At 38.9% G+C, this 13,589-nt stretch overlaps 1 protein-coding gene across 1 annotated transcript in view; it reads left to right on the top strand.

The window, feature by feature from the left end:
• The window catches only part of CACHD1 (cache domain containing 1), a 228,517-nt gene that overhangs the window by 120,155 nt on the left and 94,773 nt on the right, over positions 1-13,589 (top strand). Inside the window, exon 4 of the mRNA XM_055234364.2 lies at positions 12,635-12,741. Coding sequence (XP_055090339.1) covers positions 12,635-12,741 — 107 coding nt within the window. The remainder of the gene's footprint in view (positions 1-12,634; positions 12,742-13,589) is intronic.

Here is a 13,589-nt window from a genome sequence, read left to right as displayed (position 1 = left end):
TATTTTGTGGCATGATTTAGATGTTGTATACATTTCTATAATAGGATTTCAAGTTCTTTAAGTATTATTGACATCATATGAGCCAGAGGTAACTTACTCAGAGAGTTGTTTTTAATTTTGATGATTAACATGCTCACCCATCATGTTCAGATTCCTGTACTTAGCTCCTTAGGGATTTATAGTAGATTTAAAAGATACAATTTCTATTCTTAAGGGACTTGGCTTCAAGTCAAGGGTTTTGTTTTGTTTTGTTTTTTAATTATTTGTTTTTAAACTGAACTCAAGCATGAGCTTCTATCATTTCTAAGAAGAGGCAAGTCTTTTTATTTTATTTGCAGCTACTGTGGTGCAAAAGAAGTATCATAAGCAGTAAGTTCAGTTGTGATGTAAATTATACTCGAGTCATGTAGTACAAAGAGTGGATGAGCCTCCACTCTGCCACTTTGCCATGTAATCTTGGGACGTTCACTTGACATCTTTGGTCCTCAGTTTCCTCAACTGTAAAATGAGCAGTTTGAACTATATTTCAGAGACTCTTCCAACTTCGAAGACTGATTTAATTTTCCTCAAACTCCTTAGAAGGTTGTTTGTTTGTTGTTTGTTTGTTTGTTTTTAAACTGGAGCCATTTGCCATTACAGGCAACTTTTCCTACTGCTCAAATTAATAAATTCTGGATTCCATGAGAGAGTTTGTTTCTATCTTTTTGAGAATGAACTTATGGGGGGATAAAATATGATATGCAGCAAGACTTACAGAGGTTAAATCACTCATTCATCCATTCATTTGAAAAAATAAAGACTTGTGGAATGGTTTATGGAAGAAACATTTCAGCTGGGTATTTAAGCAGGAAGAGGATTTGAATATATGGAGATATGGAGGAAGAGCTTTCCAGGAGAGGAAGCTCAATATGAAGAAACCCCATGCCGAGAAATGACCAGGAGCACTGAAGAGGGACTTGTATATGGAGCAAATGATGGAAGAGGCAGCTAAGAAGTTGGATCAATATTAGATCATAAGCATCCTCAAATGCTAGACTAGAGAATTTAAACTTTGTTCAGTAGGGTTTAGGCTCCATAAGTGAAGTGAAGAACAATGTCTATCTTTCTCTTGCTTCTATATCTACGGTCTAACACATAGTAGACACTCAATAAATATTGGTTGCTTGAATGAGGGAATTAATTTATGATTCTTGAGAAAGAGAGTAAAATGATGAGACCTGAACTTTAAGGGAATTTCACTTCTTAATCATGTAACAACTAGAAGACCTACTTGATTTCATTTATGTAAGCAAAGAGCAAGAGGAGGCCTGGACTTGGATGTTGGCTCCTACTTCTTGAGTTTTGGAAGAGGGAGGAATCATAGGTGGCCAAAGTTGATTTTGGGTAACTGAGAGTGATGGTACCAGGTGCTAAGGCATATTTGTTCTTTATGTACTCTCTCATCTTTCTTAGTTACTTTAGTTCAGGGACCCTGTCAGATACAACTGTATTCAATACCTTGCTTAAATAGGTCTTCGATAAATATTTGCCAAAGGAGTTAGTTTGTAGTAGCAAAACTGACTTTGTCTTTAGTGTTTGAGTCTCAGTCACTATGATGCTGTCAGAATTAACAAGCTACTTCCCTTCTGGGCAGAAATTGAACAATATTATTAAATACTTTTTTGCCTATTCGTAATAGTCATTATTTTAATCTGAACAGTGGTATTACAAGCTCTGATGTGAAACATGTTTGATATTGATTTAGTTATCTCAGTTATCAGTTATGCTTAATAATTTTGTTATATGCATGATGAATTTAAAAAATATGCATTCCCAAATGCCTACATACATGTGTATTATTTTCAACTCAACTTGTCTGTACTATCTTCAAGGCAGTTAATGTATAAGACATTGTACTAGGTACTGTCTGATGCACAAAGATGAATAACACAGTATGTACCTTCAAGAGCTCATAGGACACATGTAGAGTAAGCTAAGGCAGTCTGTGGCAAATGTCGTAAAAGAAATCCAAAGACTTTTAGAGGAGGAAGAGATTATGAACAAAGGCCTCCGAATGCTCAAGCTTGGTGAAAAAGTGGTAGTCAAGGCCTTGAAGAGTGGAACTTCCACATATAGATCTAGGGGAAGAATGCTTCAGACCAGAAAACAGCAATTGAGGATGGGGAGGTGGAAGACCCAGCTGGCACAATGGATAAGAGAAACACCATGGTGGACTTGAAACACTAGGTCAGCTACACAAATTTCTCTCGGTAAGCAGTAGTTTTAAAGCAAGGAACGGCTGTGGTCAGGTCTTGGGCAAATTAGTTAGTTGGCAAATGAAGAACAAATTACAGTAGAAAGGCAAGTTGCTTGTCAAGTTGGGCCAGTTAGATAATCACAGACAAAGTAATGACACCTTAAGGGACAAAGGTACAAAAGCAAAGACGTCCAGGGGCTGGTGTCAAAATAGGGATGTACAATATGTGGAATCTGGCAACTAGGTTTTCTTGGAGAGTTTGGTAAGGAGGAAGATTAGAAATGACAGCTCCAAATTTTAAATTGAGCATTTTAGGAGATGGGAATCTATTAACTAAAGGGTGAAAATAGGAGCAAAAGAAGACTTTTAGGAGGAAAATGATGGATCCAGTATAAACATGCTGATTTGGAGTTGCACGTAGATCATTCTTGGGAGATGTTTGCTGAGCAGCTGAGATTAACCTGCAGCACCATATTATTTTCATCCCACAAGTTTATTTTCATCCCACAAATATTTTTACGCCCATAACTATGTCATGTGCATGGCAGTTCAGGTGAAAGGGAAATTTGAGATGTCTACTTTTAATGTTGTGTTAGTGTATAGTTTTGTATAGAATGATGTTTCAAGACATAACAGCTGACTCATAAGTTGGCAACTCCAATTTTTTTCTAACCCAATTTTAAGGTAGTGCACATGGAAAATATGACATAAAATGTTTAACCTTATATACATATTTCTTATTATTACTGTTTTTATGAGAAATAAAATATTGTGACTTAGGTGCTTAAAACTTTTGTTCCTTTGTTATCTCTGTGTCACAAGGTCAAATAATGTGACAAGCTTGGTCCTGAACAACTGAGTTTAAATTTATTGCAAGTAATATTATTTCTCCATGAAGATATGTTTTGTGTTTATGCCCATGAAGTGTTGTATGGCAAGTCTTAGTCTTTCAAGTCATTTTCACTGCCTTATCTCACACTTCCATTTCCAATGCCTTTAAAAATTATTATTACCTGCAGGCTGACTAAACGTTACAGATAGTCTTTCTGGATATTGGTACCAGAGGACTGGAGTTGAGCTCGAATTTAACAAGGATATTACAGAGAGCTTTGTATTTATGAAAACTTAGTTACATATGTTTATACCTCAGTGAAATACTTTTTTAGGCCTGTTCCTCTTTAAACAATATGTTACTTACATTACATTCTTCATATGTTCCTCTGAACAACCTGGTGGGGCAGAAACTGTCTCTGCCCACCTTCCTCATCCCCACTTTTACAGATTAGGAAATAGGCTTAGAAAGTTTATGGCAGGGTAATCCCAGCACTTTGGGAGGCCGAGGTGTGTGGATCATCTGAGGTTAGGAGTTCGAGACCAGCCTGTCCAACATGGTGAAACCCCATCTCTACAAAAAATACAAAAATTAGCTGCACGTGATGGTGGGCACCTCTGTAATCCCAGCTACTTGGGAGGCTGAAGTAAGAGAATCGCTTGAACCTGGGAGGCAGAGGTTGCAGTGAGCTGAGATCGTGCCATTGTACTCCAGCCTGGGCAACATGAGCAAAACTTCGTCTTAAAAAAAAAAAACAACAAAAAAAAAAACAAAGGTTATGGCAGGACTTAGTGGAGAGCCAGGTTTGGAATTTAGGTTTTCTGATTCCAAATGCTGTTTTCTTTTAATGGTTCTCTGACCAGTAGTAAAATTAGAATGGCTCATCTGCCAAGTGCAATGCTAAACTATGTATTCCTTCTTAGAATTATACCTGAGGTTACTAGATGACCCTCCAAAGTTTCTAAATTGGCTGACCTGCAGCAATTTGTGTCATTTCCCTGTGTGTGCTTGTGTGTGTGCATTAGATAGATGTCTTTATCTTTAGGAGTCTTGATGAGTACCCTTATAGCAGAAAGTGCCTGCATTTGGATCTGCTGAGAATCTAGCTTCCTGCCTTTTTCGTGTGACCTTCGTTGAAGGAAGAATGGGAAACCTGCCTCACTGCTTACGCTATTGAATTTCACCAGCTGCCTTTTATGGATTTTAAATAGAGATGGTTTTGTGATTTTTCTTTCTTTTTAAAATCTGATCTCTGTAGAAAACTGCCTAGCAGACTATACCAGCTTTAAGAAACAGAACCTGTCTTAGCTGAAAAGCAGAAACCTTTTTGTGCCTTTTTATTGTGAAAAATACCAAAGCAATTTCAAAGAAGGCCCAGATTTAAAAATCTATCTATAATCTCTTTCTAGGGACTTGACTTATCTGGTACGATGATGTAGATATCTGTCTTTACACTCTAGCTTTATTAACTTGTTAATATTGGGATAGTATTCCTTTTGTAGAATCAGCCATAAGTATTCTGCATCTTATATTTTTCTGTTTCTTTAACAGAACAGGGAGATGTGTGGACAGGACTCTTCCCTCCTTCGTGCATGTGTGCTGGTAGATGGAACCAGTTAATCTCCAAGGTCATCTGCTAACTCTTAGTTGTTAGTGCCTCACTTTTGTGTCTGTGTCATACCACTCACAGTTGTCTGCTGTGTACTAAATACTTAGTGTGTGAGAGGGGAGAGAACACACCCAATTTACAGTCTCTGATCTCTAGTCCTGGGAAATCTCAGCCTCTTGGGCTTTCTGTGTGTATTTATCCGGCAGACATTGACTAAACTTTTGCTCTTCACAAGGAGACTCTGAGCTAGGCCCTGGGTATAAAGAAACATAAGAAAAGACCTCTCCTTTTGTGTCTACCAAGCAAGGGAGAAGGGTATATAAATAAATAACTGTAAAGTGTGTCAAGTCCCTGTTAGAGGTCAAGTGGCAGGACGGACAGGGTTGCTATGGAACGGCACAGAGGCAGCCTGCAGACCCCACCAAGCTGCTCTCCCCAGCCTGTTCTCTCTTTGATTTTTCCAGATACCCGTCTTTCTTCATGTGCCCCCAGTCCAACCTGGTGATGAGGAAGATAAGGATAAATGTTTAATGTGGTTGTGCGCCCACTTCCAATTCACCCTAGATGTCACCTGTGTAATTTTCCAAGCTTTTATGAGAAAGTGAATTGAATGATAATACCATCTGTTTGAATATGGAAGTGAGACACAAGGTCACAGCAGGGCCTTCTCTCCATAATCTGTTGTGGTAGGGAAATGGCGAAAAAGAAATATGGTTGGTCTGTGTGATACTTAGACTTACTGGAGAGGGAGACACTTTATTGCTCTGAAAGCCTTACCTTCCAAGGGCATTTGAAACCAGCCCTTGTTTCCAATCTGGCTGAGTTGCTGAACCCTGAAGGTTTAATCCTTATTACTGATAAGAAAGAAAGAATGTGACTTATCACTCCAATCTCTGCAGAGACGGAAGGAAAAACTATTTCTTGGAATGTGATTACATGTTATTTGACAGCTTTTTGGTTGGCCCAGCTATTTAGGTGTTTGAATAAGTAAACTCAATCAAGGGGGGTTTGAGTATTATTTACTTTATAAATGTGATAGTTCCTTTTTGGAGTGGTCCTGCTCTTGCCCCTTTCCTCTACCCTTCAAACAGAGTTTAAATATTTGCCAGTGCAGATGTTTGATTTTTATCTTAGCTCTTTCTTTGTTTAACTTTATTCTCATGGGTGGTTAAGTGGACGATAAGGAGGTTCTTGTTTAATTCTTTTCAACTGGTGTTGCTCAAATATTTGGAGAGCAAATGCTTCCCAGAAAGAATGAGCGGGAACCTGGTTGAATAGAGGTGAAGAGATATGTCTCTGTGTCATATCACAGTAAACCAGACCCTGTTAGGCTGTTACTAGGGCCCAGGGGCTTAGTAGGCCTTAGTGTGTTTCTCAGTGTCCAGAACCTTCCTTTAGCAGCTCCTGCAGTTACTGGTGAAGAGTTTTCGCCACCTTTGTTTTCCAGAAAAACGTGTGCTGTTCTAAAAACAAAGCTTGGTTATTCAGTGGCACTGGCAGCAAAGTCCTGCTTGTGTTGTGACCTCCCATCAGAAGCCTCTCAGCATTTCTTCCATACCCGCTTCTGATCTGATACCAAGTTTTGCTTTCAGAAGAAATGATTTTTTTAATCTTTTACACTTATTTCAGCATTTTAGCAGTGATTAAAAACAAGCAAACAAGTAAAGAATATTCCCTACCCTATTAGCTGTCATTACATTGGCTTTGTGTGTGGACTTGATGATCAGTTTCCACAGGGATTTGCTTTTTAATCATTACCTTAAAAATTCATCCATGAACAATTCCACATTTCATCACTGCCCTTGGAACCGACACTGTGGGTGTGATTTTTATATGCTATGTGATAAATGAGGCAGACTTCTCTGGAAATATTGAGAAAAACCCAGGTTTCTGAGTGATTTGCCTGGCAAATCACCTTCCCTAGGAAATTTAAACAAAGACCAAGAAAGGAAGTAAACCCCAACTGGTGTGTGAGTGGGGGGGGTGCTGGAGGGGGGGCGGGGTCTTTATATCTCTTTCTTTCTAAACTGGGACTCCACTGAAAAGTTGATTTATACTGTGAATCGAGGCTGAATGAAATCCAATTGGAACTCACTTGAACACTGTTTTGATGTAAGATTCAAAGCTTCTGCAAATTTATTTTATCTTCTACATTTGCTGATCTCCTGCTTGTAAATCCTGTTGAAGGAGAATAAAAATGACTGCAGCCTGATGGGAATTAAATGTCTGAAGTTCAAAGCAGTTTGCACATCAGAGCAAACGTCAATCAAATGAACATCTTGCAAGCCAGGCAGGGAGTGAATTTCTCCATGGGGAAGAGATCAAAGTGGGAGTCACAGTTCTGTTTTCTCCCTCGGGATGCAGTTTCGATCAGTTGTTCATGAAAGTAAATCCAGAAGGAAGTTTTTTTTTTTTTTTTTTTTTTAAACTTACAGGGGTTGGAGAGATGGAGTTATTTCTCTTGAAACTGAATTTCAGACACTGGTTTTATCTTATGAAAATGAGTATAGAATGCAGTTATAGAGTTGGGGTCTAAAGGAGATTTAGATCAGATTTTTCTATTGTCATTACTAACTTTTTAAAAGCACAGGCATGAGGAATGAAGCAAACCAAACCTCTTAAGTTGAATTGCCCATTCATTTTGTATGAAAATCTATGATTTTACCACTTCTTGGCCTTTCCATAAACCCGGAATTATATAAATGTGACTGGCAGCTAATGTACTTCTTAATGAAAAATCTTCTAAGTAACCCCTAAGAATAAGTGACATGTTTTTATAAAGTGTCCTAAGTATGAGCTTTATATTTCTCACATTCTCCAAATCAGGGCGAATAGCATGTTTCTTTTTATAAGTCACTTTTCTCAAAGGCATATGGGCATAAAATGCATTCCTGTCTTTGGCAAGGTGACTCTTCCTCTGGGGACCAGAGGTAGCTCAAGTAACAAGGATGGCTGAGCATGTTTTACCCCTGCATGTGGAGTCCAGAGTCCAGAAAAAGCAGCAGGCGTTGGAGTGTTAGTGAAGGGTAGAAAGATAAGCACTCTTCACTTTTGCTTCCAGTAGTTACTCCTGCTAGCCTAGCCAGTCCACCAGCCCTGTATATCTTAAGCCCCTATTGACACCTCCTTCTTTATCTGACTGGCACATCAGTGGTAGTGAGAAAAGCAGCAGAACGAGGTTGATTTCTGGGCTTTTCATGCTAACTTGACTGGCGAGTGAATGCTGCATGGCTGAAATTCAGCACATGTGAGAGAACTCACGGCAGTTGAGACTCATGAAATACAGTAGATGTTCAATGAATATTATGAAATAAAATGCCCAGAGCTTTCTGGTGACTTAACTCTCTGCCCTTTCTCGTTACTCAGTCAACCAGTAAGAATTTATGGAATGCCCCACCTTCCAGCAACTGTGCTAGACGTGAGAGAGAAATATAAATCCTCCAGTAACCTACAATCCCACTGGGGGAAGCTAAAATTTCTCAAGTGCATAAAAGGTTTTAGAGAGAATTGAGAATTCAAGAGCTACATGGGTAGGGTTTAGCCAAATAGGGGTTGCATAATAAACATCTTTTGGCATTTCACACACATTTAATTGGTATAGGGGGAAGGCAAAATGAATAAGATAATTTGTTCATTATTTATAATAAATCTTATTTTTAAATTTTATTGATGCAATGGTCTGAATATTTGCCTTCTCCATCCCAAATTTATATGTTGGAAACTAATCACCAATGTGATCATATTAGGAGGAATATGATTACATATATTAATATCATTAATATCAATATTATATATTAATATCATTGCCTTTGGGAAATGATTAGATCATGAAGGCAGAGCCCCCATGAATGGCATTAGTGCCCTTACAAAAGAGGTCTCAGAGAGCTGCCTTACCCCTGTCACTGAGGACACAGTTAAAAGGCCACATCTATGAACCAGAAAGTAGCCCCTCGCCAGACACTAAATCTGCCAGTACCTTAATCATGGACTTCCCAGCCTCCAGACTTGTGAGAAATGAATTTCTGTTGTTCACAAACCACCTAGTTTATAGTCCAAATGGACTAAGACAATTGATTAGTGTTTTGTTGGTATAAGCAGAATCTTAAAAAAAAATCTATATCTAATAGATAGGACTGTGATATTATGTTGTTTGATTACAAAATAAGAAAAATAGGAAGAAGACACAGGCATATAGTTAAGAAGCAGAATGGCATTAGGCAGCTTGGAGGAGGAAGGACCATCATGGGCCAGTACTAGGGAGAAATTTGAAAGAGGAAGAAGGTTGAGCTGGGCTTTGAAGAAAGGGTGGAGTGGGCACTGGAGACCATCACAATTGGGGTCGAACAGAAGAGCACATAGGGAGGGGCCAGTTTGGTTAGAAGCGTAGGATAGGAGATGGTGGGAAGAGAAGGTCGAGTAGATTATTGTTGACAAGTACACATCGTGAAACTATTTTATGATGGAGAAATGTTTATCAAGCACCTACTTTTGTTAATGAGTCATTGTCATTTTTATTGTTATAAAAATGTTTTCTTTAATGCTCTTAGAGATTATCTTTTCAGCAAAGGAAGTAAAACAACCTATAGTAGTAGTTCCCTGATGTCCCTGGTCCCATGAGCCAGCCTGCATTTCACAAAGGTCCAGAAAAATCTATGTATCCTCAGCATTGGACTTCAGCTCTCTCAAGGGTGATGCTGAAAGCGACATGCTGTCTGTGGAGACTTCATCCAGATAGACAAAGGCTCTCTCCAGGTTTACACATTTCCTGGGAAGATTTGTCCGTAACGCTCTTGAGTTGCAAGTTCTTCTTTATGTATCACTTATGTAGAATCGTATGTGGTTTGTCTCTGGAAAGGAGTTGAGTGATGGGTTCAAGTCTGTCTTAGGTCCCTGACTTGCTATGTGATTTATTTTATTTTTTTTTTTTATTTTTTTTTTTTTGAGACGGAGTCTCACTTTTTCACCCAGGCTGGAGTGCAGTGGCGCGATCTTGGCTCACTGCAAGCTCTGCCTCCCGGGTTCACGCCATTCTCCTGCCTCAGCCTCTCCGAGTAGCTGGGACTACAGGCGCCCGCCACCACGCCCGGCTAATTTTTTGTATTTTTAGTAGAGACGGGGTTTCACCGTGGTCTCGATCTCCTCACCTCGTGATCCGCCCGCCTCGGCCTCCCAAAGTGCTGGGATTACAAGCGTGAGCCACCGCGCCCGGCCGCTATGTGATCTTTGATGTCATTTTTCTCAACTGTGAAATGGGTAGGAGAAAGGGTTCATAACTTGGACAGCAAAGTCCAGATGTCAGCTGCAGACATACCTCAGAACTACCTTATTCTCTTGATGTAAATCCAATCAGAAGATCCTGTGTCTTCAGTCTCTTTGAGACCTACAGGGAAGTACTTGTGCTCATGCAGAAAGCCATTACTTTGCTTTATTTCTAAAAGAATCTGCATAGCAGGATTGGAGGATACTTCTCATTCCTTCAGAGCCTGTGAAAATCAGATTCCTTGGCCTTACCCCAGACTCACGAAATCAGACTCTCTTAACGGTGGATCCCAGGAATCTGCATTCTAACATGCATCCCAGGTGGTTCTGAAGTAGCTAGACTTTTAGTATTGGAACCATTCAACTGAGTCATGGTCCTCACTTGCTAAGATTTCTTGGAGCCTTCAGGGGATCCCAGAACAGGACTAGGCACCCTGGATGATGTGGATGGTCATAAAAGACCAGTTAATATGAGCACGTACTTAATGACCAGAACAATGCTAAGCGATGTATGCAGTAGTGAACAAAATCAACAAGACATGATGCTTCCCTTCATGGCACTCTTGTCTGTTTATGGAATCTGATCTATAAAAAGCATGAATAGAACGGTAAATTTAAAATTATGGCACATGCCTTGACAGAATATGGAGGCAGTTGACATAGACTTGGGAAGTCATCACAATCAGGATAGGCCTTTCTGAAGAAGGGAAACGTGAACAGAGACCTGAAGGATTACTAGACAAGTAATCAGGAGAACCTTCTAGCCTTCCATTGTCCAACATGTTAGCCAATCTTCAGTGACTATTTACAAACTAAGACGAAATAAAATAGAAAATTTAGTGTCTCTGTTATGCTAGCCACATTTCAAATGCTCAGTAGCCACATGTGTCTAACATGTTGGACAGTGCAAAAATAATACATTTTCATCATCCCAGAGACTTCTCTTGGATTGCCCTGGTCTAGACCAACAGTGGTGAAACAGTTCTGGAATACCACCTGTTTTTGAAAATTAAGTTTTATTGGAACACAGCCATACTCAATCTTTTATGTATTTTCAGTAGCTGCTTTCACACTACAATGGAAGAGCAGTTGCAACAGTCTTTATGGCCCACAAAACCTAAAGTATTATCTATCTTTTTATAAAAACCTCAAGGAGGGAATAGACTTAGTGTGGCTAGCTATAGCATAGAGAGAAGTGAGGTTATGGTGATAGTGCCTTGCCAGCATGGACACAGCAGCAGCTGCTGTATTAATCTCTTCTTTTCCCTCCATCTGTGGCTTCTGAGGCAGCAGCCTTCTCGTCTAGACGAACTGGAGCAGGTCCAAGGAAGGGCAGCCACGTTGGTGAAGCAACTGTGTCCTTTGAGGCACAGTTGACATTGTCGGTGTAACTCTGCACTAGGTTAGAGCCTGGACTAACAGTAAAATCCAGCTATCTCCTTCTTTGAGATGATATGAAATAAAGCAAGACTGTTTTTAGCTTTTGCTGTTGAAACCAACATACCATGTGAAAACCTAGTCCCCTTGCTTGTACAATCAGTTCCATGTGTTCTTATGTGTTCTTATGTGTTAGGAGATGTGATCAACAGATAATTAAAGTTCATGCCAGTGGTCAAATGGATGTTGCTTTTTAGGAATGTTTCTCCTTGCTTTATAGCTTCTCTATTTGGGTTCATGGAGTTGCATTATTGGTTCCTGAAGTTTACATTTTAACACAAATTTTTAAAAACCTTATTTCAAGTTGCGTTTATGTGAGGATCTCTTAGAAACTTTGAGAGTCCCCTCAGGGTCTGAAATCCTAAATAGTTTACTTGGAAGTTCAAGATCCTTTGCTTTTGTTACTCCTGGATGAAATTCACTTAAAAATACTCTTTATGACTATATGTAAATAAGCTGGTATGTTTTCCTATTATATTCTTTCAGATTGTTGGTTGCTATAGCAATGGATCATTGATTCCACTAATATTTATTGATAAGCTACTAGCTAGAATAACAGCATTGTTCTAGCTCTAGTACTAGCATTACACTACCACTGGAAATCAAAAGACTTTTGCCTTATTTGCATGACAGCCTAGCAGGTACAAGCTATGTGTCATGCACTATGAGAGGAACTTCCATGCATTATTTTTAATTTTTTTTTATGGCTTTGGAAAATAAGTTTTATTGTCTTTTTCAGATAAGAAAACTGAGACCCAGAAAAATTGAATAATCTTTCTAATAGTGACAGAGCAGGGTTTCACATCTAGACCATTCCTACTCCACACCCATTCAACCTTCACTACTGTCTATTTTTGTACTTGGTCATTGGTTTTCAAATAGGATAATTTAAAGAGTTCTGTTTTACATGTAACATCAGAGCTCCCATCTGATTTTTTTTTTGTATCTCTATTTTGAATTTTGTCATCTATTTTCTGTATGATTTTACCAGTAGTACTGACTTAAGTTCATTGGAGAAAAGTTGATTTGAAGAATGGTTGTTTTTGTCTTTGAATTGAATTTGATTTCTAAAACCTTATAGATGCAGGTGTTCCCCCCACCACACACAGAGTTCTGAAATTATTTTTTTGAATATTTAAATCTAAATCACAGTTGTACTGTTTATGGGCTGACCTATATTGTACACAATGTAAACCATTATTTTTGTTGGTTGGTTTTTCTGGACTGAATAAGTATTGCTAATTCTCTCCTATTGTTTCAGATTCGATGGGAACTTTAATACCAATGTGTCTAGAACAATTAGTTGTGATCGACTTTCTACTACTGTTAATAGCCGGGCCTTCAATCCAGGACGAGACTTAAATTCAGGTCAGTAATCCATTGACTTTATAAAGATGAACCGTATTCTACCACATTCAAGTTGAATAAATATATTGCTTCAATTTTTTTTTTTTTAATTTTTGAAGAGAAGTATTACATACTTAAGATTGGATATTTCTTGCTGGAAAGTTAACCCTCAAGAGAGGGAGGAAGAAAAAAAAAAATCAAGCTTAGATCTTTTTTTTCTTTTTTTTTTTTTTTTTTTTTTGAAACAGAGTCTCACTCTGTTGCCCAGGCTGGAGTGCAGTGGCACGATCTCGGCTCACTGCAAGCTCCGCCTCCCAGGTTCACGCCATTCTCCTGCCTCAGCCTCTCTGAGTAGCTGGGACTACAGGCACCCGCCACCATGCCCGGTTAATTTTTTGTATTTTTAGTAGAGACGGGTTTTCACTGTGTTAGCCAGGTTGGTCTCAATCTCCTGACCTCATGATCTGCTGGCCTCGACCTCCCAAAGTGCTGGGATTACAGGCATGAGCCACCATGCCCAGCCAATATCTTAAGCTTCTACTGGATAGCTATATATTGTACATGCCAAATACCTTTCTATGCTCTTCAATCTATTAACTCATTTATCATGAATTTTACGTCTGTTATTTTAAAGGTTATTTTAGAGACCCAGCTATCTTTGCAATAGGAGGTATTGGATTTTCTTTGCATTCCCTAGTTACAATTTTTAATCTGTTTTGGAATTTTTCTGGAAGAATGCTGTGAGAGCTTTTCTATTAATAAACTTAGGGCCATGATACTATATACCAAGGTTGAATTTTCTTCCTGTTCTCATTGGAACTCAGCTGAAGGTGGTGTTAATAACTACTGGGTACTCATATTTATATAAC

The sequence above is a fragment of the Symphalangus syndactylus genome, chromosome 19 (assembly GCF_028878055.3).
Source record: "Symphalangus syndactylus isolate Jambi chromosome 19, NHGRI_mSymSyn1-v2.1_pri, whole genome shotgun sequence".
In the NCBI taxonomy this organism is placed as follows: Eukaryota; Metazoa; Chordata; class Mammalia; order Primates; family Hylobatidae; genus Symphalangus; species Symphalangus syndactylus.
This window is presented reverse-complemented; position numbering and strand designations above follow the sequence as displayed.